We start from the raw sequence: 22,354 nt of genomic DNA, 5'->3' as shown, positions 1-22,354 counted from the left end.
AATCTGCCTGAGTTCCTCACACCTTTTGAAAGGTTAGCTCCTCCAGATAAGAATTGGGAAAGAGCTGTTGTCTAGAAGAGAAGGCAGAGATTTCTCTGTGTAGCTCATGAATTCAAAACTGGGACCAGTGAGGCAAAGTCTGAGGAGCCTTTGGCTTGGTGACAGCCGGAATTTCGCGCCGTGTGCATCTCGCCGTGAGCCGTGGGCCGCAGGAGGCAGGGGCTCCCTGGCACTGGAGGTATCTTAGCAAAAATGGGACAGGCACCTCTTGGGGATTTTAACGTGACCTCCTCCCAGGATGGGAGGTGACCTGGAAGACACTTCTGCTTTGCAAGGTCTCACATCATGGTTGATGTTAACTCCCAGGAGAGGAGGGTTAGGACATGCTACATACCAGGCAGGAGAGGGAATCAGTGAAATATGGGTGTTCTCCAACAGAAACAGCAGGTCGCCTACCAAGATGGCAGTGAGAGGAGTAAGAGGGATTTAGGGATGGAAACTCAAGACATTGGATGGCCATGCATGTGTCTATATGCATTCCTAGCATATGGTCCACACTGGGACCTTGTCCCGGGGATGGAAATGGGTGTATAGGCTTCAGGTTGGACCAGACCAGGCCTTGCCTCGGGTGAGGCTTGGGGTAAGGCCACAGACATTGGGAAGAGGGGCCAGACTTCCAAGAGAGAGTGAGACGTTCAAAGCCTTGGAAACCCATGAACCCAAGAAAGACAGGAGCCTGACAGGCTTCTCCCTTTCCCCCAGAGGAGAAACCCAAGGGGCTACTGACTGAGAAGGCCATCCATGCCAAGGGGCAGCCGTCTTCCTGGCCACTGCAGACGGGTGTTCTGCGCCCAGCTGGTGGTCTTTCCCATGGTGTTCTCTCTGGCTGGGACTTCTTTTCCAGGCTCACATATCCTCACCAATGATGCCATGGTTGCCCTTCATACAGTGCGGATGTGGCTCTCCTGCCTAGTGGGCAGAGCTCACCCAGGTACCAGGCTCCACCTGTGTGCATCCCTCTTGAGGCTGCTTGCTGGCATCTGGGTGCCCAGTGCAGGCCACTGTGGCAGGAGAGGTGGACAACAGCCAGCTGTATTTTTTTTAAATAGGCCGTCGTCGTCTTCTTTGGCCTGAGTCTGGGGCAAGGAGAGGTCTGCCTGATATGTGGGCAGGTCCCAACTTCCTGCTTTGGTACAATTGTCCATGGTTAAGGCCTAATTCCAGACATACTTCTTCGGCCCTCCCATGTGACGTTCAGGGGTGTGTGGTCAGAAAGCCCAGACTGATTCCTGTCCTTATTTAGCCACTACCAGCTACCATCAAACAGAGGTAACTTTCGGATCCACCCCCTTTTTTTTTTTCTTTTTTAAATATTTATTTGGCTGTGTCGGGTCTCAGTTGCAGCACGTGGGATCTTCATTGCAGCATGCAGGATCTTCCGTTGCGGCGTGCGGGCTCATCGCTGTGGGGCGTGGGCTTCTCTAGTTGTGGTGTGCGGGCTCCAGAGCATGTGGGCTCAGTGGTTGCGGCACTCACAGGCTCTCTAGCTGTGGCGCACAGGCTCAGTAGTTGTGGCGCACGGGCTTAGTTGCCCTGCGGCATGTGGGTTCTTAGTTCCCTGACCAGGGATCAAACCTGCATCCCCTGCATTAGAAGGCAGATTCTTAACCACTGGACCGCCAGGGGAGTTCCTGGACCCACCCTCTTGACTTGAGGTCTTCTCTGATCCCCAGGCAGGGTGAACCATCAAGAGCTTCCTGGATCATTGAGCCAGGGGGCTGTGTCCCAGCCTCTCTGCTTCCTGGGTGACTTTGGCTAGACCCCTACCCCTACTCCCACCCCAAGGGGCATCATTTCTCCATCAGTCAGATGAAGGTGGACGAGGTCCTTCCCTAGTCAGGGTGCTGAACTGCTCAGGCTGGGTCACTGTTGCGGGGAAAGGATATCTCTCTGGAAGGAGGTAGTGGCTGCCCATTTCCGGAGCAGGCCGTCTCCCAGCAGGAGTATTAGCTATTGATTGCCGGCCCTGACCCTCGCGCACCTTGCAGGCAGCCACTCTGATATTAGGAGGGAAGTAGAGATGGTATCGAGGGTTTTATCTCCTGCCAACAATTGCACTTCTTCCCCTGCTTGGTCACGGCCTGGCAGGCAGCTCTGCTGCAGGAGGGGCTTTGCACCAAGGAGCCAGCCTGGCTTGGCTGATCCAGCTTTGGCCAAACCCTGTCCCAAGGTGGCCAGCCCGGTTTTCTGGTCAGGATTCCAACCCTAGTTGGTGCTAAATTTAGTTGAGGACTCCAAGGTGGGTGTGAGGGACCAGCTTTTCACCCCCACTCCTGGCCCCTTAGAAAGCAACACAGAGGACTTACTGCCTCAGGCCTCTGACTGCCAGGCTGCAAGGCTCCACTTGGGGTCAGAAGGTTTGGCCATCTTCACATTAGGTCCCATCTGTTTGCTCTTCCTTATTCGGTGTTGGGGTTTCCGAGGCGGACAGTGCCCGTGGTCCTGTGGCATGAGATGTGTTTGGTAGCAAGCTGAGGGCCGACGGGGAGATGTTTTGGGACCTGACCTGGCCACACCTCACTATTGGGGAATATTGTGGGGTTCTACGGGTCATGGGAGACCGTAGCAAGGACATTCTAATTCTTTGTGTTCCTTACAAAAAGACCGCCTCAATCTTGGCATCCCAGCACCTGGTGTGCACTGGGGACCCAGGAAATGTTTGAACTGAGTTTGTGTTGCTCGTGTTACTAGGAGTGGAGCCCAACCGGCCCCCAAGCTCTAGGTCCAGCATTCTGACCAGGCTAGGCGGGTCCAGGGGTGGTGGTGTGGAGAGTGGGGAAGGACTTGGAGTTCTGGAGCCCGAGGACACGTGTTGTAGCCCCCTGCTTGTCCATGTGCTTGCTGAGTGACTTTGGGCAAGTTGCTCCCCATCTCTGGGCCCCAGTTTCTTCAGCAGTAGACAAAGCAGGGTGGACCAGATGGTCTCTGAGGGCCCTTCCCACTTGGATTTTCTGCTTTGGATCCAGATGGATTTTACATAATCAAGCAGTGGCATTTTTTTTCACGCAGCTGAAGTCAGTTGGGCTGCACATCTGGCAAACTCAGCTTGGCTTTGGCCAGGCCTGCTGGTCTGGGTGGGTCCCCAGCTCCTTGGCCCTAAGGTGGTTTGAAGGGAGGCACCATCCAATGAGGATTTCTAGGTCCAGAGCTGGAGAACTGCAGGAGGGCAGGGGGTCATGGAGAAGGGAGCATTGGGTACAGGCTGTTTTTGTTCTTGTTTTGTTTTAAATTCCAATAATTGTTTTCAGTTATGAAGTGTTTTTGGACATGCAGCCTGCTTTCATTCTGATCACAGCGTTTCTGCAGAGGAGGCATGGCTGATTGGGAAAGTGAGACTCAGAAAGGTGAATGACCTGCCCAAAGTTATCAACCGAGGGCTGGAATCAGAGCCTAAACCCAGGTTCCTGGTTCCCGATTCTCGTGTTCTTCCACAGCAGTCAGGGTCCTAATGTAGGTACATGTCTGATTGTCTAAGAGACGAAGAAAGAATAGAGCACAAGAGAAAAGGGGGGAAAAATAATGGAAGGAGAAGGAGAAACTCTAGCCATCTTCTCTCAAAAGGAGCCAATGTTTCCATTCAGATGCCAGCAGAAGTCATAGGTCTACAGACTGTGCCTTCTCTGGAAAAGGCAGCCCTGGGGGACCCAGCTCCCTTTGCCAAGCCCAGCCCCTCCTGCTCTGAACATGCCTAGAGACTTTCCGCCACGGTGGGGGACATGGAGGGCTTGACATGTCCCCTGTTCCAGTGAGTCCTCGTCTCTGCTGGGCCAGCCCACCCACCTTTGAAGGAGGTTGAGGTCTGTCCCAGAGAACCCCTCCCCATCAGTTACAGGGGGAGAGAGGAGAAGAAACAAATGATGTGTATAGCCCAGGAAGCAGAGAAATGATCCAGAAATAAGAGGGAGGGAGGTACACGTGACCTTGGTCCTTTGCTGTTGAGATTATAGGATACACTTCTCTGCTTATCTCCCACTGGGGTAGCTGGTGTTTCTCTGGGAGAGAAGCAGCCTCAGGAGGGCTCTGATGACTGACTTGAAGTATCTGAAGTTCTGCCATGTAGAAGATATTCAGCCCTGCCTCTGTGAGGTCAGCCCCGCAGATCGCAGATCCTTCTGAGAAAAGGAGAGGGAGACCACTTGAAGTCTTTGTAGGGAAGACATTTCTACCACCTGCTCATTTAATGATGAAGTAGTGAGCTCCTTGACACTGGTGGTAACCAAGCAGAGACTAGATGCCCAGCAGAGATCCTTGAGGACTGTGAGCCTTGGGGTGGGGTGATGTGTTTCCAAGGAAGATCAAAGCCCAGCAGATGAGAACATGCCGGCAGCAGCAGCTCGGGCAGTTCGCAAGAGCTGGGCCGTTTCCTGCCTTCCTGTCCAGCGGGAAGCAGGCAGCAGCAGAGTGAGCTGACATTCTTCCTGCCAGAAAGCTGCTGCAACAGGAAGGACTACTCTGTGCTGATGAGGGCAAGTCTGGGACTAGGGGAGACTTGGGAGAATTAAACCACCTTGTTTTTGTGGCTTTCAAAGCCTGCTACCAGGGAGGACTTGACGGGTGAGGGCCCAGATCCCCACTGGACAACTGGTGAATCTGAGGCTAGAACCATGTGAGGCCTGGCCCCGGCTTCTTGTTAGCTCATCGGCCAGACATGGTCTCTTAAGGGCTCAGCGACCTCCCAGCCACCCAGCCATGCTGAGCACTGCAGACTAAGGAGGCAGCCAGGGAACCTGCCCTCAGTGGCTCACACAGACTGTCTGGTGAAGGAGGCAGGGGTGATTACACAGAGGAGCCAGTGTGCCTGGGCGTGGATGTGAAAGGGTAAGTTTGGGATGGCAGGAGGTCCAGACAGACACATGAAGGACTTGAACTTAAAGACAGAGGGGCGCCGTGGAAGGTCCCTAAGAAGGGGAGTGACATGGTCCCAGGAAGAGCACCAGTGGCCTAGAGGGACTGGGCTCATGGCAGGATGGCCAGCATGGAGGTGTGAAGCCCAGGCTGTGGTCCCCATGGGAGGTGGCCAGGCCTGAGCTGGAGTGGTGACTGAGTGCGGTGGCTGGTGCCCCCTGCCCTCGACGGGTGACCCCTCGCTGGATGTTTTAGCTGGGGCGGGGGGCGCAGGGAGCAGGGCCAGGAGGAGGCCTGCTTTGGCCTGAGGTGCGGGGTAGGGCAGAGCAGGAGGCAGGTGTGGGGCTGAGAGTCAGCCTCTTTCCGAGTGTCCGGTACCTCCTACCCTGTTGGAGCCTTCCCTCTGCAGGGGACGAGACCCCGTATGTGGTCCCGTGGCTGCCCAGGCTAGCCCTCCCTGGCCTCCCCAGCCGTGCTCGCAGGTCCTAAAGTGGAACTGGCTGAAGCCCTCTCATAGTTGCTGGTGGAGCACCCTCCAGGTCAGCGAAGGCGCCCCGTCTGTGATCTCATTTGCCTGTCAGGTAGGCCTGAGAGCTGCTAGCATTCCCACTGTCTGGGTGAGGAACGCGAGGCTCAGCTTGGCCAGAGTGCTGCTCAGGGAAGAGAGGCCTGGGCGGGGTGGTGGGCTTCGGAGCTTCTTGAGGAACTCCCTGTCTGCTGGGGAGCAGATTCCTCCCCTTTCTGGGCCGGCTCTCTGACCCCAGCCCCTTGCCCTGTCTGCTTCCCTGTGGGCGGAGGGGATCTGATAGGTGCACCGGTCCATGGGAGCGGACAGAGGAGCTGTGTCCCGGGTGAGCAGGCGGGGTCCTCCGGGGGACAGAAGCACCCCCTCGTCCCCGCCCCTCGCCCTGCTGTCTGCCTCCAGACTGACAGAAGGCAGGGTCACCCCCGCTGAGAAGGATTAGAGCAGAGGCGGGGCGCCGCAAACGCTGGGCCCTGGGCCACGGCTGGAGGTGGGAGCGCTTGTTGTTCCCACCCCGAGCCCCCGCCTCTTCCAAACTGACTTGCTGCCTGCAACAGCGGAACCCCCCCCCCGCCCCTCCCGTTACTGAGATGAAGCCAGGGGCAGCCTTTAAGCCTGAAGACCCCTACCCTGGGAGGTGGACGCCTGCTTTGAGTCCAGCCCCGCTGTTGCCAAACTGCTGTGTGTCCTTGGGGGGCCACCCTCCCCTGTCTGGACCTTAGTTTGCTCATCACTCTAGCGAGGGGTGCCCAAGAGGCCTTTATGAACCCCTGCCACTCTGAAGCGTCGTGCACCGGGCTGTTCCTCCCTTCCCTGCCGTGGACCCACTCGCAGACGTTGCCCCACGTTCACCCGGCCTGTGCGGAAAGGCCAGGGCAGGAGAGAGGGGGAAAAAAGACTTTCTTTCTTGCCAACACTACCTCCACAAAGGTCAGTCTGTGCTCCCGCCCCGCCCGGCAACCAGCCTGGTGCCTAACGTCTGCCCAGCGGCAGATGACCGGCCGGGGCTCCTAGCAACCGTGGACAAAAGGTTACTCCTGACGTGCCAGGCTGCCTCGCCCCCTCGCCCTTCCTCCTAAAAAGGGGGAAAAAAAGTTGCCGCCGTGACCGTTGCTTGTGCCTGAGTGCACGCGTGGGCATGTTTGCGTCTGCACACGCAGGCCGCCTCCCCCTCCCCAAAATGTGAACTCCACTCTCGCTGATGAAATGGAGAGTTGAACATAAATCAGTGTCTGCCACCCTGTTAGCTATGCATCAGCAGTCAGTGCCTGGGAGGTTTGCTCAGTAACAAAGCACCCGGCGGCTCCTCAGGCCTCGACCGCCCCCTGTCGTGGAGCCAGCCCCACACCCGGGATCGCGTGGGCTGCAGCCAGCCGAGCCGCCTGCCCCTGCTGCCCCAGACCCGTCCTGGCTCCAATCCCTCTCCAGGGAGAGGCAGGGGAGAGGCTCCGGAGGGACCCTCAGACGTGGAGGCCCGGGGGCCGTGCTCAGCTGCTGCTTCTCCCGCCCCGGGAGACCCCCGGGGCCACGACCCCCCCCCCACCCCCCGGCCCCGGCTCTGGGCCTCTTCTCTTGAGCTGTAAACCGACGCCCGAATCTCTGACTTTTATGGATCTGATGCCCGAGGATTGGTGTCAGCAGCACCTTCACCTCTGGTTTGTTAAGAGCTTGGGCTGGTTTATCCTTCTCCCCTTTGGACCTGGGTTTCTCTTAGAATTGCATCTCCCCCCCCCCCCACCCCCCGTGCTGGAGAGCTGCTCTGCCGTGGGTGCCTCCGTTCCCCCAGAAGATTTCCCCAACTCTCACGGGTGGGGGCGGGGGGGGGTAGACCTTCCTCAGCTCTTGCTTCCTTCTCCACAAATCATGCTGAGGGTATTTTTCCTTTTAAAAAAAAAAAATCAAATTTCTCAGCCCTGTAGCAGAAGAGGTTTGAGGAAGGGAATTCCAGCGGAATCCTGGAATTAACACACCTTGGCATTACGTGGATTGAGATAGACCCCCTGAATAAGATCGTGCTGCCCTGAAAGGAAAGCGCCCTTTGAGGAGTCTGGGCTGGGCCCGGGGCCTTGGGCCCAGACCGGGTGGTTAGAGGGCTTTCTCTCATCTTGCGGAGGTGCTCTTCTAAGAGCTGGGGACATAGCAGGAGACCCAAAGTGTGGATTTGGGGTTCATGTCCTGTTTCTGCCTAGATTAACTCCCCAGCTGACCTTTCCCTGACAAGCTCCTTCCCTTAAACGAAGGCCTTGGAATCAGTGACGCCCCTGGCCTAGGCCCACCCCTGGCTTCCAGGAAGCCCCGTCTCTTGCTAAGACCAAAAGGGTGGGATTAGACTTTTTAAGAGCACGGGTGGGGCCATGGCTTTCATGAAGTGTCTGTTCCGTGCTGGGCTCTCTAAGGGGCTCCCTGACCCTGGGGACACCACTTCAGCTGTGTCTGCAGTGGAGGGGAGCAGAGGGCACCCAGCTGCAGGAGAGGCCTGGCCAAAGAGGGTTGTCAATGCTCAGTGGCTGTGAGCAGGGGCTTTGGAGCAAGACAGCCCACTGCCGCTCCTGGTGACGTGTTCTGGGCGGGTTATCCGAGCTCTCTAGGCACTGATCTCCTCGGCTGTGCTGGGAAGCAGTTGTTTGGCACATTGCAGTGCTTCCTTTTCAGAGCACTGGTGAGGATTGACTATACACATACACATATACTCATGTTCAGTGATGGTTTATTACTGCCGTGGAAACGTGACCCAGTGTTGACCAATGGTCAGAAGCCCAGCGGCTGGGCCCCTGGAGCTTCCACGTGCCTGTTAGTTCCTCTGCCCCCTGTGTGTCCCATCCCTCCCTCACCCTCTCTAAACGTGCTTCCTGACAGCCCTGGGGTCATGCAGCCTGGGTTGGCACGTTGGTTGCCTTGGGAAAGTCCGTTAAACTCTGTGAACCTCAGCTGCTTCACCTGACAGGTTGGGGTGAAGATATACCCACTACCTCTTGGGGCGGATATGAGGACACCACGAAATGATGCCTGTGAAGCCCTCCCTGCTTGGCGCGGGTAAACACTGGCTCTCCTGTGTTGTGGATACAGGCGGGGGTGTCCTGGGCTGTTCTTTTCTGCGAGCTAGAGGCCAGGATGGAGGTAGGTCTTCAGCTCAACCAGGAGCAAGGGTCGCCGTGAGTTTTATTCTTTTTCCATAAGGAATCTCGGGCTCAGTACAGCCTTGGTGGCAGTGAGTGGGAGAGGTTCGGGGTATTCTCGAGATTGATTGGCTTTTTAGTGCTTAACCCTTCGGTTAGACTGACGTTTCTGGCACCTGCTAAGCACCGGGTCTTATTTGGTCCCCTAACGTGTCACCTTCCTTAACCCTGCCCACGTGGCGGTCCCCTTGGGCCCTGCCACCTTGACTCCTTGTCCCTGGTCCACCGACAGGAGCTGACAGGGGAGGTGGAAGCAGGAAAGCAGGTTGTATGTCCAAAAGCCTCTGGCCCTGTTCCTGCCAAGCTCATCAGGGTGAGCTTGCTATTGTGAGTTACTGTCAGCTCTTCGCCCAGGGGGCTGGGTCTTTGCTTCTGCCGTTGTCCCTCGGTACCCACGGGGAGATTGGTCCCAGTACCTCTCGCTGATACCAAAGTCTGTGGATGCTCAAGTCCCTTATATCAAATGGCCAAGTGCAGTCTGTCTCCCTGTCGTCGGGTTCTGCCGCCGTGGATGTGGAGGGCTGACTACTCCTGAGTTCTGTCACTAGTGACTCACCTGTGTATCACTGGAGTTTCAGTTTCCTCACCTGTGAAACAGGAACAACTCTACCTGCTTCACCAGCTCTGAGTTTGGGAATGTGTTCAGAATGAAAGGCAGATCAGGTGTCTTCACAAGGGCTCCTTCCCAGGGGCTGGTTTCTGGGCATCCGTTCCACATACATCCAGGAGGGACAGCTCTCCGCCTGGCCCTGCTCGGCTCCCAGGGCTGGGAGGCAAGGCAGTCCCTGGCTCCAGGTGTTCCTGGTCTGCGTGGCAGACTCCAGCCTGGGCTCTCTGCAGGTCAGTGGAGTGGCTCATCCCCTCCGTCAAGTGGTCGTCTTCTTGTCAGTGGTATCCCTTCGTTAAAAGAATAAAGTCCAGGCTCTTTTTACGACATCCAGACCTCTTTGTGATCTAGCCCCTGCTACCCTCACCCTGTTGTTGAACCAGCTCTTGGTTCCTGGGACAAGGGCCAGAGCTTTTGCTCTCAGACCCAGCCCTGCCCCGCCCAGCACGTCTGCAGGGCCTCTTCTGCAGATTGCAGAATTCTCCCCTCCCCTCCTTGAAGCCTCTTCAATCTCGAGTCATTTTTATTCAAGAAGACTTTGACAAAGTCTTGTCCCATCCATGCCTCAAGGTAAAAAAATGTACACCCAAAATGTGAATCTGATTAAGTGCCCCTTCGTCAGATCAATTATAATATCTAACTCTGAGAGACTTATTCTGGAGTTATGGAAAGGGTCTAAGAGTTTGGAGACTTGCAGTCTGTTCTGGGGCGGTGCCTTTATCTTTCTGGGCCTCAGTCTGCCCATCAGAAGAATGTAACGTTAGAAGGAGTAGACATGGGAGGTGCAGTGGTAAACAGAAGCAGCCCAGGCCCTGTCCTCTGGGGGCATCAAGGGCTTTGGGGGGCACTTCAGGGGCCAGATGACTTTTGTGGAGTTGGCTGAAGAGCACCCCACATCAGGTGGGGTTGGTGAGGGCCGTGAGTCCAGCCTGAGACTAGCTCAGATTCGGACAGGTTACATGTTAGTGGGCAAGGGGGCAGCTCCCTGGGAGTGGGGTAATAGGAAGGTCTAGTCAGGGAAAGAGGGGCTTCCTGAAGGATTCTTTGGGGCGGAGAGGATCTGAGCACAGCTCTGTGTATCGGCAGCTGCCCTGTGGTGAGGGCTGGTCCCCAGCACTGGACGAAGTACTGGACGCTCGGTATCTGTGGCTGTCTGTGGGGAGGTGGGGTGGCCTGTTTTACGGGTGAGGTTGGGGAGTTTGGGAGGGGACTGCAGACGTGCCCCTGGCCCATGAATCCAGAGCTCTTCCACATGGCTGCCCCTCGTGTTGCCACTGAGATGCTCCAGGTTTCAAAGCCCACTGCCTGGGTGACAGTGGGTGGGCTTCCTCAGCCCGTCTCTCCCCAGTGTCCTGGTTCTTTCCCTCACCCCATCCTGTTGCTTCTCCTTAGCCAAGGAAGGAAGACAAGACCTTGGGCCATTCCCCAAGCTTCTCAGGGGAGAAGAGGCACGAGAAACCACCCAGTCATCCTGGAAGCCACAAAACTAAAGGGGAAACCTTGGCCAACTTTCCTGTTTTCCTTCTCAGCCCTCTTCTGCCCAGTGGATTGGGGTTGAATGCTAGCATCTGGATTTATAGCTTCCACAGCCTTGGTCTCCCTGTCCCAGTTGGTAGGACGAATCTGTACTTTTTGGATCGTCTGTCTGGGCATAAGGGGGTAGGGCAGGAAGGCTGTGTGCACGCATGTGCCCGGAGAGCTTAAAGTCGAGCAGGAATTATCTGGGTGGACGAGGCAGTGCCTTTTTAGCATGCACCTCGCCTTCACTGCGCTGCCGTGATGAACAGTGGAGCCTTAGTGTTGGCAAGAGGTGGCGTGGAGGCTGGCGGGCAGGAGTGGGATGCGTCTTTGCAGCCCTGTCCACTTTCAGAGCAAAAGGCAGTCTTTTGTTGGGGGCTGGGGGGGAGATTTGGTTCTCTTGGCAAGGTAGGCGTGTCCTCCCTGTGTTCTGCGGGATTGGCATGGCTCTGGATCCTGGGTGTGTCTCTGCCTCTCCCACTTACCCACAGAGCAGGTCTCTACTGCAACCAGTAGACGTCTGGGAGGAGAGAGTGTGCTATCCGGATGTCGGCCAGAAACCCACATGGCTGGGACTGGGTCTCGGAAACCCTCGCCAACATTAAGGAGGGCTGGCTGTTCAGGGCTGTAGTGTGGCTTAGTGGCGGAGCAGGTACACACTCCATGTGTAGTTAGCAAGAGATGGGAATTAGCACCCCAGTTGTGAACTCACTGTTTTCCAGTGGCCACAGGTCTTTATTTCTAACTCGAGGAAGGGCACAGAAGCATCTTTGGAAAGGAGTGGGATGGATGTGTGCTTCCCAAGACATAGGTCTGATCACCACTCCCTTGCACGAGCTCCCAAAGGTGAATGACCCCACTCCTCAGCCTGAAGGTCCCAGCCCCAGGGTCACCATCTTGTGCATGAGGCCCCCCCCAGCACCACACCCACTCTTGGCTCTGCCACACAGATGCCAGTCTCAGCCCAGAAGCCCCTTTCATTTCTGCTCTGCCAGAGGACGCCTGTTCATCCTTCCATGCCCTGCCTACGCAATGTGATGGTTCTGTAATCGCACACCTGGTACCTGCCTCTGTTGGAATGCTGCTGCGGTCACAGTTACACCTTGCTCTCTCCACACTGCCTGGGACTCTCTCAGGGAAGGCCAGAGTACTGCTTATTTTTGTGTCTCCAGCGCGTAGCGCACACTCAGCCCAGGGTGCTGGGACCCAGTGGCTGGGTGCACTGCCAGGTGGACGTGGGTTCTGCTCATAAGTTCTGCGTATTAATGCTTTTTCCTGTGTCCCTGGAAAGAGTGCTGAGTTCTGTGGACACAGGTACATACAAAGAATCTTCAGCAGGGAGGCCTCAAGGGTTTAGCAGCAGCAGCTGGAAGCAGAGTCGCCTCTCCTTGCCCCTCCCCCACCCCAAGCACAGCCTTTCAAGGTAGATAGAACCCTTTCCTGAGGTAACCCTAGAGAATTCTTCTGAATTCACTGCATAGGCGAGGGTCAAACAGCACGAACCTGCTGAAAGAATTCAGGGTTGGAATCAAGTCCCCAGAATGTTTCGTGCTGGCGAGCGAGGGAAGAGTGTGTTCCCCAGCATTGTGGCCAGAATGAACGCGGGGAAGATGGTTAGCAAGGAGATGCTCTGGGACCAAACAACTGGTCATGAATGCTGGTTATTGTGTTATAGTAGTGAAAGATCATCTTGTTTAAGACCAATGGCCCAGAAAACCGGGGCTCAGAGATTGGTCACATGGCATGTTGGTGGGGGAACCAGAACTCAGGTTTGCTGACCCCGGATCCGGGCACTCATTCTCTTGTCGTCAGTGGGATAGATCCTGGCTCTGGTAAATAATGCTGTGTCGCTGGACTTCAGTGTTCTCCTTTGTAAAATGGGGTTAATTTTTGCTTCATTTATCTTATTAAAGAGATGTGAGGTTAAAATCAGAAAGTAAATCTAGCACTGTTTTGCTTTTCCTTGAGAATTTAAAAAGACTCCAGTTTTTTCCCTCTTCAGTCTTGAAAACCATTACTAAGCTCAAGGGTCAGCAAACTTTTTCTGTGAAGGGCTGGATAGTAAATATTTCAGGCTTTGTGGGCCATCTGATCTCTGTCACAACTGCTCAACTGTACTGATACAGCGTGAAAGCAGTCTCAGACGGTACACAAATGAGCGTAGCTGTGTTCCAATAAAACTTTATTTACAAAAGCAGGTGACAGGCCAGATTTGGCCCTGAGCCATAGGTTGCCGATTTTTCCTGTAGCTCAGCCACAGTGGTGGCCGTGCTCTTGGGATCCTCGTGCGGCTGCTGACCCCAGCCTCCACTCTGGGTGTGGTGCAGGGCGCCAAGCCAGGACTTGGGACCAGTGAGCCCACGTCCCTGGGGCTTGGCTTTCCCGTCTGTGCGCGGGGCTGGGGCAGACTCAGGGAGCAGCATTGGGGGGGACTGTGGTTAGGTCTTGGACGCCGCCTGTACTTTCATTTGCCATGTTTCCTCCCTTTGTTTTGAAAACCGTCGCCTGCTGATTCTGCGTCTCTGTCTCCATGGGACCTCTTGAGTAAAACATGATCTGAGTGCCTCCTGCGGTGTGTCCTGGCGGCCCGTCCCGGGAAGCCAGATTCACAAGCGCACAGACCTCTTGCCCTCGCCACCTGCCCAGCACTGTCCTGGCTCCTCGGAGAGGCACGGGGAGGAGGAGAGGTCAGCTGGGGCCTTTGCTCAGCCGGAAATCAATGAGTCTTTTGCTGATCCTTGCACATAGTGGACCCCAGTGGCTTTGAGGATTCCTGAGGTTATGCCGAGGTGACTCCAAGGGAGACACGTCATATACTGTTGCTCCTCTCACTGACAACTTCCCCACCATCCCAGGAAGATGGGCCACCACCACTTGTCAGACCTACCTTACCTGGTGCCCACGGAGGGCCATGATTGCTGTGGGCTCATCTCCCGGAGGCCGGCAGCCCCCTGACTGTGAGCTCTCAGGGCTGTGCTGCAGCCTGGCCATAGCTCCACGGTTGGGTGTGGCCCAGCTCAGCCCCCTGTAGCCTTGAGTTGGTAACTTTAGCTCTGTCTCCAGCCTCTACTGCCCACGTACACACGTAAAGATGCCTCTTCCCCAGAGGGGACAGATAGAAGCAGGATAGGAAGGCAACTGTCCGAGCCCCTGACAAGTTCGTTCCCATGGATCGAAATGGAGAAATAACTTTTTCTGAGATGAGCTGCATGTCAGCAGCTCCTTGACCCCGCCAGGTGGTCAGCCTCCTGCCACAGGGAGGCTATGGGTGGAGGCACATCGTGCTGACAGATTTGGGATGTCAGTGGCACACGGGCACACCTTGGCCCTCTCCCCAGAATGGGCTTATGGCATTTCCTGTCAGCATTCGTGTCCAAGGAGCAAATTGGATTGTCTGTTGCATGCCTGTTGCCATGTGTATAATTAATGTAATTTTATATTCACTCAGTTACAGTAACACGCCCAATGGGCGTATTGCACAGGTCACCAGTAATGCGGGTCATCCGTTTCCTGCTGCCAGTTGATGAAACCCACCCCTGCATTCTTGCCAGACCACTGGCCAGTATCCCCAGGAGTCGGGGGCTGGGGGGAACAGGGATGTGTGGAGCGCTTTGTTTCTTAGCAACCTAAAACTTCAAGTCCCCTTTCCCCAAAGGCCTTCTGACTAAAGGCAGATTTGGCCTTGATGGTAATGACGGGGTGTTCAGCTGTTCCCAGAGCACTCTCACAGCTTTTCTTCAAGGAGAGTGTCACCTGGATTCTTCGCTCCTTACAGAGGAGCAGCCCCATGCCCGGGGCTGTCAGGCAGGACTCCAGCCCCAGTGCCATGGGCTCTAACAGCCAAGTTCTCCCCACTGGCCCACCTCTGCACCCAGAAAACCTGGGACTCAATCTCATCTCTGTTTCTCTTGAGAGTCCATGATGTCCAGGCAGGTTGAAGGCAGCTTTGGGGAGTATGGGATGGCATTTGGCGAAGGAGCCGTGAGTTTTGGAAATACTAAACTTAGCATATAGCTTTTATTACCTTTCTCCTTAAAAAAAAAAAAAAAAAAAAATTAATACAGATTTTCTTTTTTATTTGGTTTTTAATTTTATGGCACTGTCCTCCCTCACTCCCAAGAGTCTTTAGCTCAGAGGACCAGCGTGGTCATTCCTGTTGTTACTAACGTTTCCTCCTGGTTCCTTGAACCCAAAAGTGTTAGATGTGCCCACCCAGGGGCTGGCTGACTGTGGCTGAGGGGTCCGCCTGCTGGCCACGCCTCACTGCTCTGCTCAGGCCCTGCCCTGGACATCCACGTGGGGACTGTGTCACTGCCCTGGAGGAGCCCACGTGGCATCCACAAATAAGGCAGGATGTCCAAAGAGGATGCACCACGTTTGGAGCGCACCTGGCTGGGTGGAATAGGCCAGGCTTCGCAAAGGAAGATGTGTGGGCTTTCAACAGGCTGAGGAGGGCGATCCCACAGAGTAAGTCTAGCACTCGCTTGCCCTGTAAATGGGCTGTGAGTGGCTCTGGAGCAGCAGGCGTGGGGTCTGTGGAAGCTTGGGGACCTATGCCTAGCACCGTCAGCTGTACCACCTCCCTGCAATACCTGTAGAATATCCCATTTTCCTTATGAGGAAACCGTACTCACATGTCCTGGAGGAGCTGGGATGGATGCCAGGAAGCTTTCCCCATTGTGCACAAGCATGTCTCTCAAGGATAGCTTCGGAGGGGGGAGTGCATAGGTGGGTCCTGCAGACGGTTCTGAGGTGCTTTTCTGCAGAGACCTTGGATCTGTTGTACTCTGCTCCCCACCACGTCGATGATGGCAAAGGCACTTTCACTCAACTGTCAGCATCTAGGGTTTTAGTGGAATGGTCCATAGCAGAGCCTCCCCGGGCCCTGCCTAAGTGGCTCTCGGAGGCTGCCACCCAGTGCCGAAGTGACAGGAAAAAGAATAAGGAAGTGCGGGAGTTAACGTATTTCCGTAACGTCTGAGGGGAATGGCAAGTCCATTAACAGGTTCTGGGGCAGACCGAGGCCCAGACAGGAAGTGGGCAAGTCACCTTCCTTTTCCCAGATTCAGTGGCAGGGATTTCCCGAGTTGGGGTGTCCCCTCGGCACAGGTCTCCTTGCCGTCACCCCATGGAGGCAGGACTGTACGATGGAAAGAGTTCTGACCCGCCAGGGGCCCCCAGTTCTCATCCCAGCTCCCTGTTGGCCTCCGTTCTGTGGCCTCCCTGAGCTTTGGTTTACCTGTCACCTTCTCTTGGAACCCATGGCAGTTTAAACCAACACTCCAGCCTGTTTGTCACTGTGTCCTCATCCTTCTCCCCAGCTAGCCTGGGAGCTTTCAGGGCCAAGACGAGTCCACTGCACTTATGTGACCCTCCCTCACCCCAGCATGGGCTGGCCAGACACATGGAAGGTCAGCACCCAGGATATGTATGTGGGTGAGTGGCTGGGTGCACCCACAAGTCCTTCAGCCTCTAGGAGCACTGCTCACGGGCTTGGAGAATGGTGGACCAGCTAGGCGGCCCAGGACTCTAGAATCAGCCTGGACCCACCACTTCATAGCTTTGTCATCCAAGTCAAGTGGCTTCGCCTTGCTGAGCCTCAGTTCTGTGGCTATATAAAGTGGAGCAATTAAGAGCCCTTCCAGTGAGGAGTTGAGATGACATGAGCTGATGCAAGTGAAGGCCATCTGTACCGTGTGGCAGGTGTGGCTTCGTTATTATCACTGTAATCGTTCCCATTTCACTGATGAGAGAAGCGCAGTCAGTGGCAGAGTCAGGATTTGAACCCAGTTCTTTCCAAACCCTGTTTCTTTGTCTGCATGGATGGGGACGTGATACCATGAAGAGAGCGAGCCCTGGGCTGGAGTTAGGTGATGTGGCTCAGCTGCCAGCTTCATCTGTGTGGCCTTGGACAGATCACACCCCTGTCCTGCGCCTCTCTTCTTCCCCATGAACGAGCATTGGAAGCAGTGATGATCTTTCAGGGCTGCCAACAAACAGGTGACTGCTGGGCAGGTATGGTTCTCCCCAAGCTTCTGGTGGGACCCCCAGCCTGGTCCAGCCCTGTATTCTGCTCACCTCAGATGTCTGCCCGTATCCATCTCTCCGGCATGTCAGGAGGGTTGATTGGGCAGCACCTAGGATGAAAAGCCTCCAAGGTCTGTGAGGGAGATGGTCTAAATGGAGCTGGATGCAGAGGGTCATCCTGGCCAAGCAGGCTTCCAGATGCACCTATTTTGGGTTCTTCTAAAGCTTTCAGCAAGTAGAAGCCAGGGAAGGCCCCACTGGCAGTGTGAGGGCGGGTGGGAGGGGGGAGAGTTGTCCTGTGTGAGAACACTCGGTATTACCAGCTTTAAGACTCCCGCCCTCTCTCACCTTCCACCTCCGTCCTCTCCACCTGCCTGCCAGATCTGTGCAGCATCTGGGGAAGAGAAAAGCCAACATCCCAACAAAGGTCAGAATCTTAAAACAAGTTCTTTTTTTTTTTTTGTCTGCCTCCTACATAGCCTTTTGCTCGAGTGGGTAACAAGTTGAAAAGACTAAAGGTCTGTTTTCTCTAAACCTGCCTGTCAGTCTCTTGTTGAGAATGCAGACTGGAAAGAGAAGAACACGTTTTTGTGGTTTAATAAAGCACAGGGCAGCAGATGCCATACGTCCTCGTGGAGGTGGGCAACACGGCTGTCATCATCTTTACACGAGCGAGCATTTTCCCACTGTGGAGCCCCATTCTCAGCTCCTGAGAACAAGCCAAGTGTGCCGGGCCCTCCCTGCGCTGTTGCATCCAGTCTCAGGGACAGAACCCGGACACAGATACAGTGACGGAGAGCTGTCAGGCTGAGTGGAGGCAGCAGAGGTACAGAGGATGGAGATTTGGGAGGATGTGGGTGACCCATTGGCAAAGGTGGGCTTCTGGCTGCACGGAATAAAAGCTTTCTGGCTGTGATGTTCCCAGTAGTGCTGGGGACCGTGCTGGGAGGTACATAAGCAGAGCCTGGGCACCCTGACTGGGCCTGGGAGAGGAGCTTCATGCCCCGGGAAGGTGAACGCTGAGCTGTATCTTCGCCTGTGTCCAGACTGTGGTGGGCTTTTCTCTCTGGGTGACCGGCTGGCCTGGGCTAGGGTTCCCGTGTCCTCGGCACTCCAAACCCCAGCTCCAAGTCAGAGGAGAGACTTCAGAACCACTGCCCCCTCTCAGGGCTTACCAGCCTGCTCCCCACAGCTCCCCCCAGGACAGAGAAGTTGCTGGGCTAGGGCCTCTAGCCCTAGCTAGAGGAGTAGCAGTAAGGGACCAGCCACACTCCCTTACTGCTACTCCTTGCCGTTTGTCTTGAAGCAGCGGCAGGGAGGCCAAGTTGTTCCCTGTCCACTCATTAGGGCCCAGGCAGCAGGGTCCTGCAGAGAGCTTCTGGGGGAGGTGCAGAGGTGAAGCACACACGCCAGCCCTGCCCCCTGGACCTCCGGGGGCCCAGGCTGCCGGAACGCAGGGCCAAGGGGCAGCTTGGAACGACAAGACTCGGGTTTGAGTGCTGGCCCTTAGCAAGGACTGCTTTGACCGAGGGCCCTGTCTGTGGCTGTCTGAGGGGCTTTACTTACTTTTTCTCTGACCACTCAGCGAGTCAGCTGCTCCTCATCTCCCCTGGCTGCCGGGGTGCACAGGTGTGAGGGACCTGCCCGAGCCACACCGCTGGCCCTGAGGATCACGATGTTACCAGGGAGGGCGGCGAAGGACTGGGAGGGAGGAGGCACTCCTTCCTGCCAAGAACTGAGGACCTGACAGAAGGCCTTTGCCCCCTCTTGGAGACTGGACCTCACCCTTGAACCCTCCTCCTCCGTTCTTTTCATTTTCCTTTTTTTGGGGGTTGGCTTCAAATTATCTTATTTTGTTTACATTGCACCCAAGTTTCACGGTACAAAAGACTTGCAGGTGCAAATATGTCCCGCCTTCATTAACTTCCTCTCCCTTTTTAATTTATGTGATTTCAATTTTCCTTCCCTGTACTGTTAATTAGGGGACCCTCTAATCAGTGCCATTATCACAGTGGTATTCATGTTTAGGAAAGCCGCTAAACAAATGCTTGCAAAATTGCTAAATGGCTAATTAATGTCTGTTAATTAAGAAAATTGCTCATGGTAACAAACCATGCCGTTGCTGGCAGCCGCTAGAAAGACACACACTTGTTGAAATTAGTAGCGTGGCAGGTAGGGGAACATCTGCTCCGCGGAGCTTTTGGGAAGTGAGCAGCCCCTCACTTGGCCGAGGAGCTCCAGGCCTGTCCTGGGCATGGCCCCCTCGCCTCTCTCTGCACACCTCTCTCTGTCTCCATGCCCGCCGGCCTGAGCCCACCCCTCCGCCCTCTCCCAGCTCTGGGCTTTGCTTCCTGAGCCAGCAGCAGGCTGCGCAGCCTGGCTTCGAGGGAGGAGGCTGAGGAAGAAAACCCTGCCTGGGTCTCTCAAAGAGCCCTTCTCCCTCTCTTTCTTAATGAAACCACACTCATCCCCCACGCGTGTTTTGAATTTTTCTCAATTTCCAAGGGCAGCAGCACAGCCCCCAGTGCAAAGAGTGAATTAGGGTGTGCCCTCATCAGCAGGATGGCCCCCCACTCCCAACGTCCCGAGTGGGCAGCAGGGCACTTCCCTGACTGGATTTTCATGCTTTTTGACTGTGACCCACAGTAGAAAATACATTTGACACAGTGACCCAGTACACACACACACACACACACACACACACACACACACACACACACACACACATATTTATAAACAGAGATTAATGAAAAGTATCTGCCTTAAAACACACAAGGCTGTCCAATATTTTCTATTCTTTTTTTAAAATTTATGTATTTATTTATTTTTGTCTGTGTTGGGTCTTCGTTGCTGCACACGGGCTTTGTCTAGTTGCGGCGAGCGGGGGCTACTCTTTGTTGCGGTGCGTGGGGTGCTTCTCGTTGCGATGGCTTCTCTTGTTGCGGAGCACGGGCTCTAGGTGCGCGGGCTTCAGTAGTTGTGGCCCACGGGCTCAGTAGTTGTGGTTCGCTGGCTCTAGAGCGCAGGCTCAGTAGTTGCAGCACACAGGCTTAGTTGCTCCGCGGCATGTGGGATCTTTGCGGACCAGGGCTCGAACCTGTGTCCCCTGCATCGGCAGGCGGATTCTTAACCACTGCGCCACCAGGGAAGCCCTCTATTCTGCTTTTTATCGTGTTCCGTGTTTTTAAAAACAATGACTGCAACCCACTGAATTGATTTCACCATCCACTAATGAGCTGCAGCCCACGGTTTGACCAACTCCGTGGTTTAAGGGAACTCATCTGCTCATCTCTTCTGTGGGGAGTCGAGGCCAGCATAGCCCAGGGCTTCAGGGGTCAGCTTGGGATGGGGGTTGCTGGAATGGAGAGCCCTGTCCCACTGCTCCCGCACACACCCGCTCAGGTCTGGCTGCAGGGGTCAGGGTCAGCCTTGGACCCATTGGGCTTCTCCTGTCTCTACCATCTACCGGTTATGTGGCCATGGCCAAATCTCCTCATCCCTTGAGACTCAGTTTCGTCATTGGTGGAAATAGGAATGCGAAACCCATGTCACGGGACCAGTTGCAAGTGAAGGCGTGTTAATGAGTGCGCTGAGTGGGCGCCCGGTGACCGTCTCCTCCTCTTGTCCCCCATGTGTTCAGTCTCTGGCACCACCTCGCTCCTCCTGTCTGTTCCCATTCATCCATCAGGGCCCCTCCCCTCGGTAGACTGGTCACCCGGTCCTGGCCCACGACCCAGGACCCGTCTCCATCTACCCAGCCCGGGAGCTCCCAGAGGGCAGGGCCTCCCGGTCCTTCCGCAGCCGCAGCCCCCCTCCCCGGGGGCGGCTCATGGGTGCCCTGCAGGGTGGGTCAGTTTCTGTGCGTCCCTGCACTCCGCCCCCATCTCAATCAACGTATTTAACATGGCAAACTCGCTGCAACGGCCCGCCCCCGTGTGCTTCCACAAAGGAGCTTGATTTTATTTGTCGTGCCTGTAAGTCCCCCGTGAATGTGTTTATCGGCTTCTCTCCCTCCTGCCCGCCGTTCACACCGTTGAGCCGGCGACCCAAGCAGCAGCTTGCACCTCCCCGCCAACCAGAGCCCTCCGCCTGCACGCCCGCCCGCCCTTCGTTTTGGTTTAATTTTTGTTCTTTTAAGCTTCTCCTGCGCTTCTCCATGTGCTGTGATCTATAACCTGCCTCTACTGTCTGGCCTCACAGGGTCCTCCGGGGTCACAGCCCTCGCCGCACGCACAGCCTCCACCTCACAATCCCAGCAGCATGATGGGACCCCACAGTCAGGTAAACGCACTGTGGCTCGCCCGCCCGCCGGGGGGCGCGGGGCACCAGGAGGACAGAGCCAGCAGAGGAAAAACAAAAATCAAAATGTGCTCTAGCCATTGCCTTTGAGGAGATTTGACCAAGGAGATTTTTTTTCCCCCCCAAAATATATCTTTTTTTCCTAAAGATAGTCTTCATTCCTTGGACATCACATCCCGCTTGGATATGAAACCAAAAGAAAAGGAAAACTATTTCTGTGACCTTGTCAGCGGCCTTTGCGTTTTTGTCTTTTCCTCTCACTTTTGGTTTGGTTTTTGAGTTTGGTTAACCATTGTTTGTAACCAAAGCTGCATCCCTGGCCTTTTCTTTGTGCACTCTCGCTGCTGAGAAAGCTTTCTTGCCCATTCCCCTGCGCCCCACCCCCACCCCCCCCCCGCATTGAGTTAGGGCGCCCGCTGTACCCTCACTGTTTTCATTGTGTACCTCCTCCCCCGCGCTCCCCTTCCCCACCCCCATTGTCAGTGTTGTGAGTGCGTGTGAGCGCGCGTCCAGCTTTGTCTGCACGCTTGAAAATTTTCTGTACAAGTCCCTTTCTGATTCTTTCACTTGCCCTTACCAAGAGCAGAGGTCTCCTCCTTTGCCCTGCATTGCTGTAACCGTTCCTCCGCGTCCTGTGCCGGGTCCCAGTTGCTGCCCCGGCAGGCATCCAGAGTAGACCTCCGCCAACAGGTGCAGGGTGTATGCACCTATCACTCCCTCCACCCAAAGGAAGTTTTGCCCGGAGGGAAGAGGCCACCGGGAGGAAGAGAGTTTAAAAGATGACTAGTTGTAACAAAACTGGACTTTGTGGAGAGGAGCGCATTTCCGTCACCGCTGAGTGCAGGCTGTCATTGAACTAATGCCCTGTAATTGCAGCCTTTTATGTCACCGCGATACGCAGGCGGCCCCCGGCCTCCGATCAGAATGGGAAACCAGGTACTGTACCTTTTCATGTTCTCTCCCCTCACTCGGCCACCCGTGAACCCGGCTGGACTCGGACTCAGATCACAATCTGAGAGAAGGGCTGGGAGGTGGAGGGACAGTTTTAATGTGGGAGGCTTATAAACAGGTCCCCATGCAGCCCCTCTCAACATTTCACCTGCCTCTACCGGTGGGCTTTGGGCAGCCAGTTCTGGAGCAGCAGGCGGGGAATGCAGGGTTTCCACTATTCTAGAGAAGGTGGTAACGCCCCAGCCCCTCCCTTCCAGCCCCTTCTTGGAAAAGGGTCTTCCTTCTTAATGAAGTTAATTGACAACGTGCATTTTTTCCTGGAAGCTTTTGAGAATTGCCAAGGCTGGT

The 22,354-nt window shown here is 55.4% G+C and overlaps 1 protein-coding gene across 8 annotated transcripts in view; it reads left to right on the top strand.

Moving 5' to 3' along the window:
- Positions 1-22,354, top strand: part of SSBP3 (single stranded DNA binding protein 3) — a 163,378-nt gene that overhangs the window by 115,369 nt on the left and 25,655 nt on the right. For 5 of the 8 annotated variants that reach the window (XM_079921444.1, XM_079921447.1, XM_079921446.1 and 2 more), the window contains 2 exons: positions 20,957-21,037; positions 21,932-21,991. In XM_079921444.1, the coding sequence (XP_079777570.1) occupies positions 20,957-21,037; positions 21,932-21,991 (141 nt within the window). The remainder of the gene's footprint in view (positions 1-20,956; positions 21,038-21,931; positions 21,992-22,354) is intronic. The other 3 variants (XM_079921445.1, XM_079921451.1, XM_079921450.1) reach the window with 1 other exon arrangement.

Source organism: Stenella coeruleoalba (genome assembly GCF_951394435.1).
Source record: "Stenella coeruleoalba genome assembly, chromosome: 1".
Classification (NCBI taxonomy): Eukaryota; Metazoa; Chordata; class Mammalia; order Artiodactyla; family Delphinidae; genus Stenella; species Stenella coeruleoalba.
This window is presented reverse-complemented; position numbering and strand designations above follow the sequence as displayed.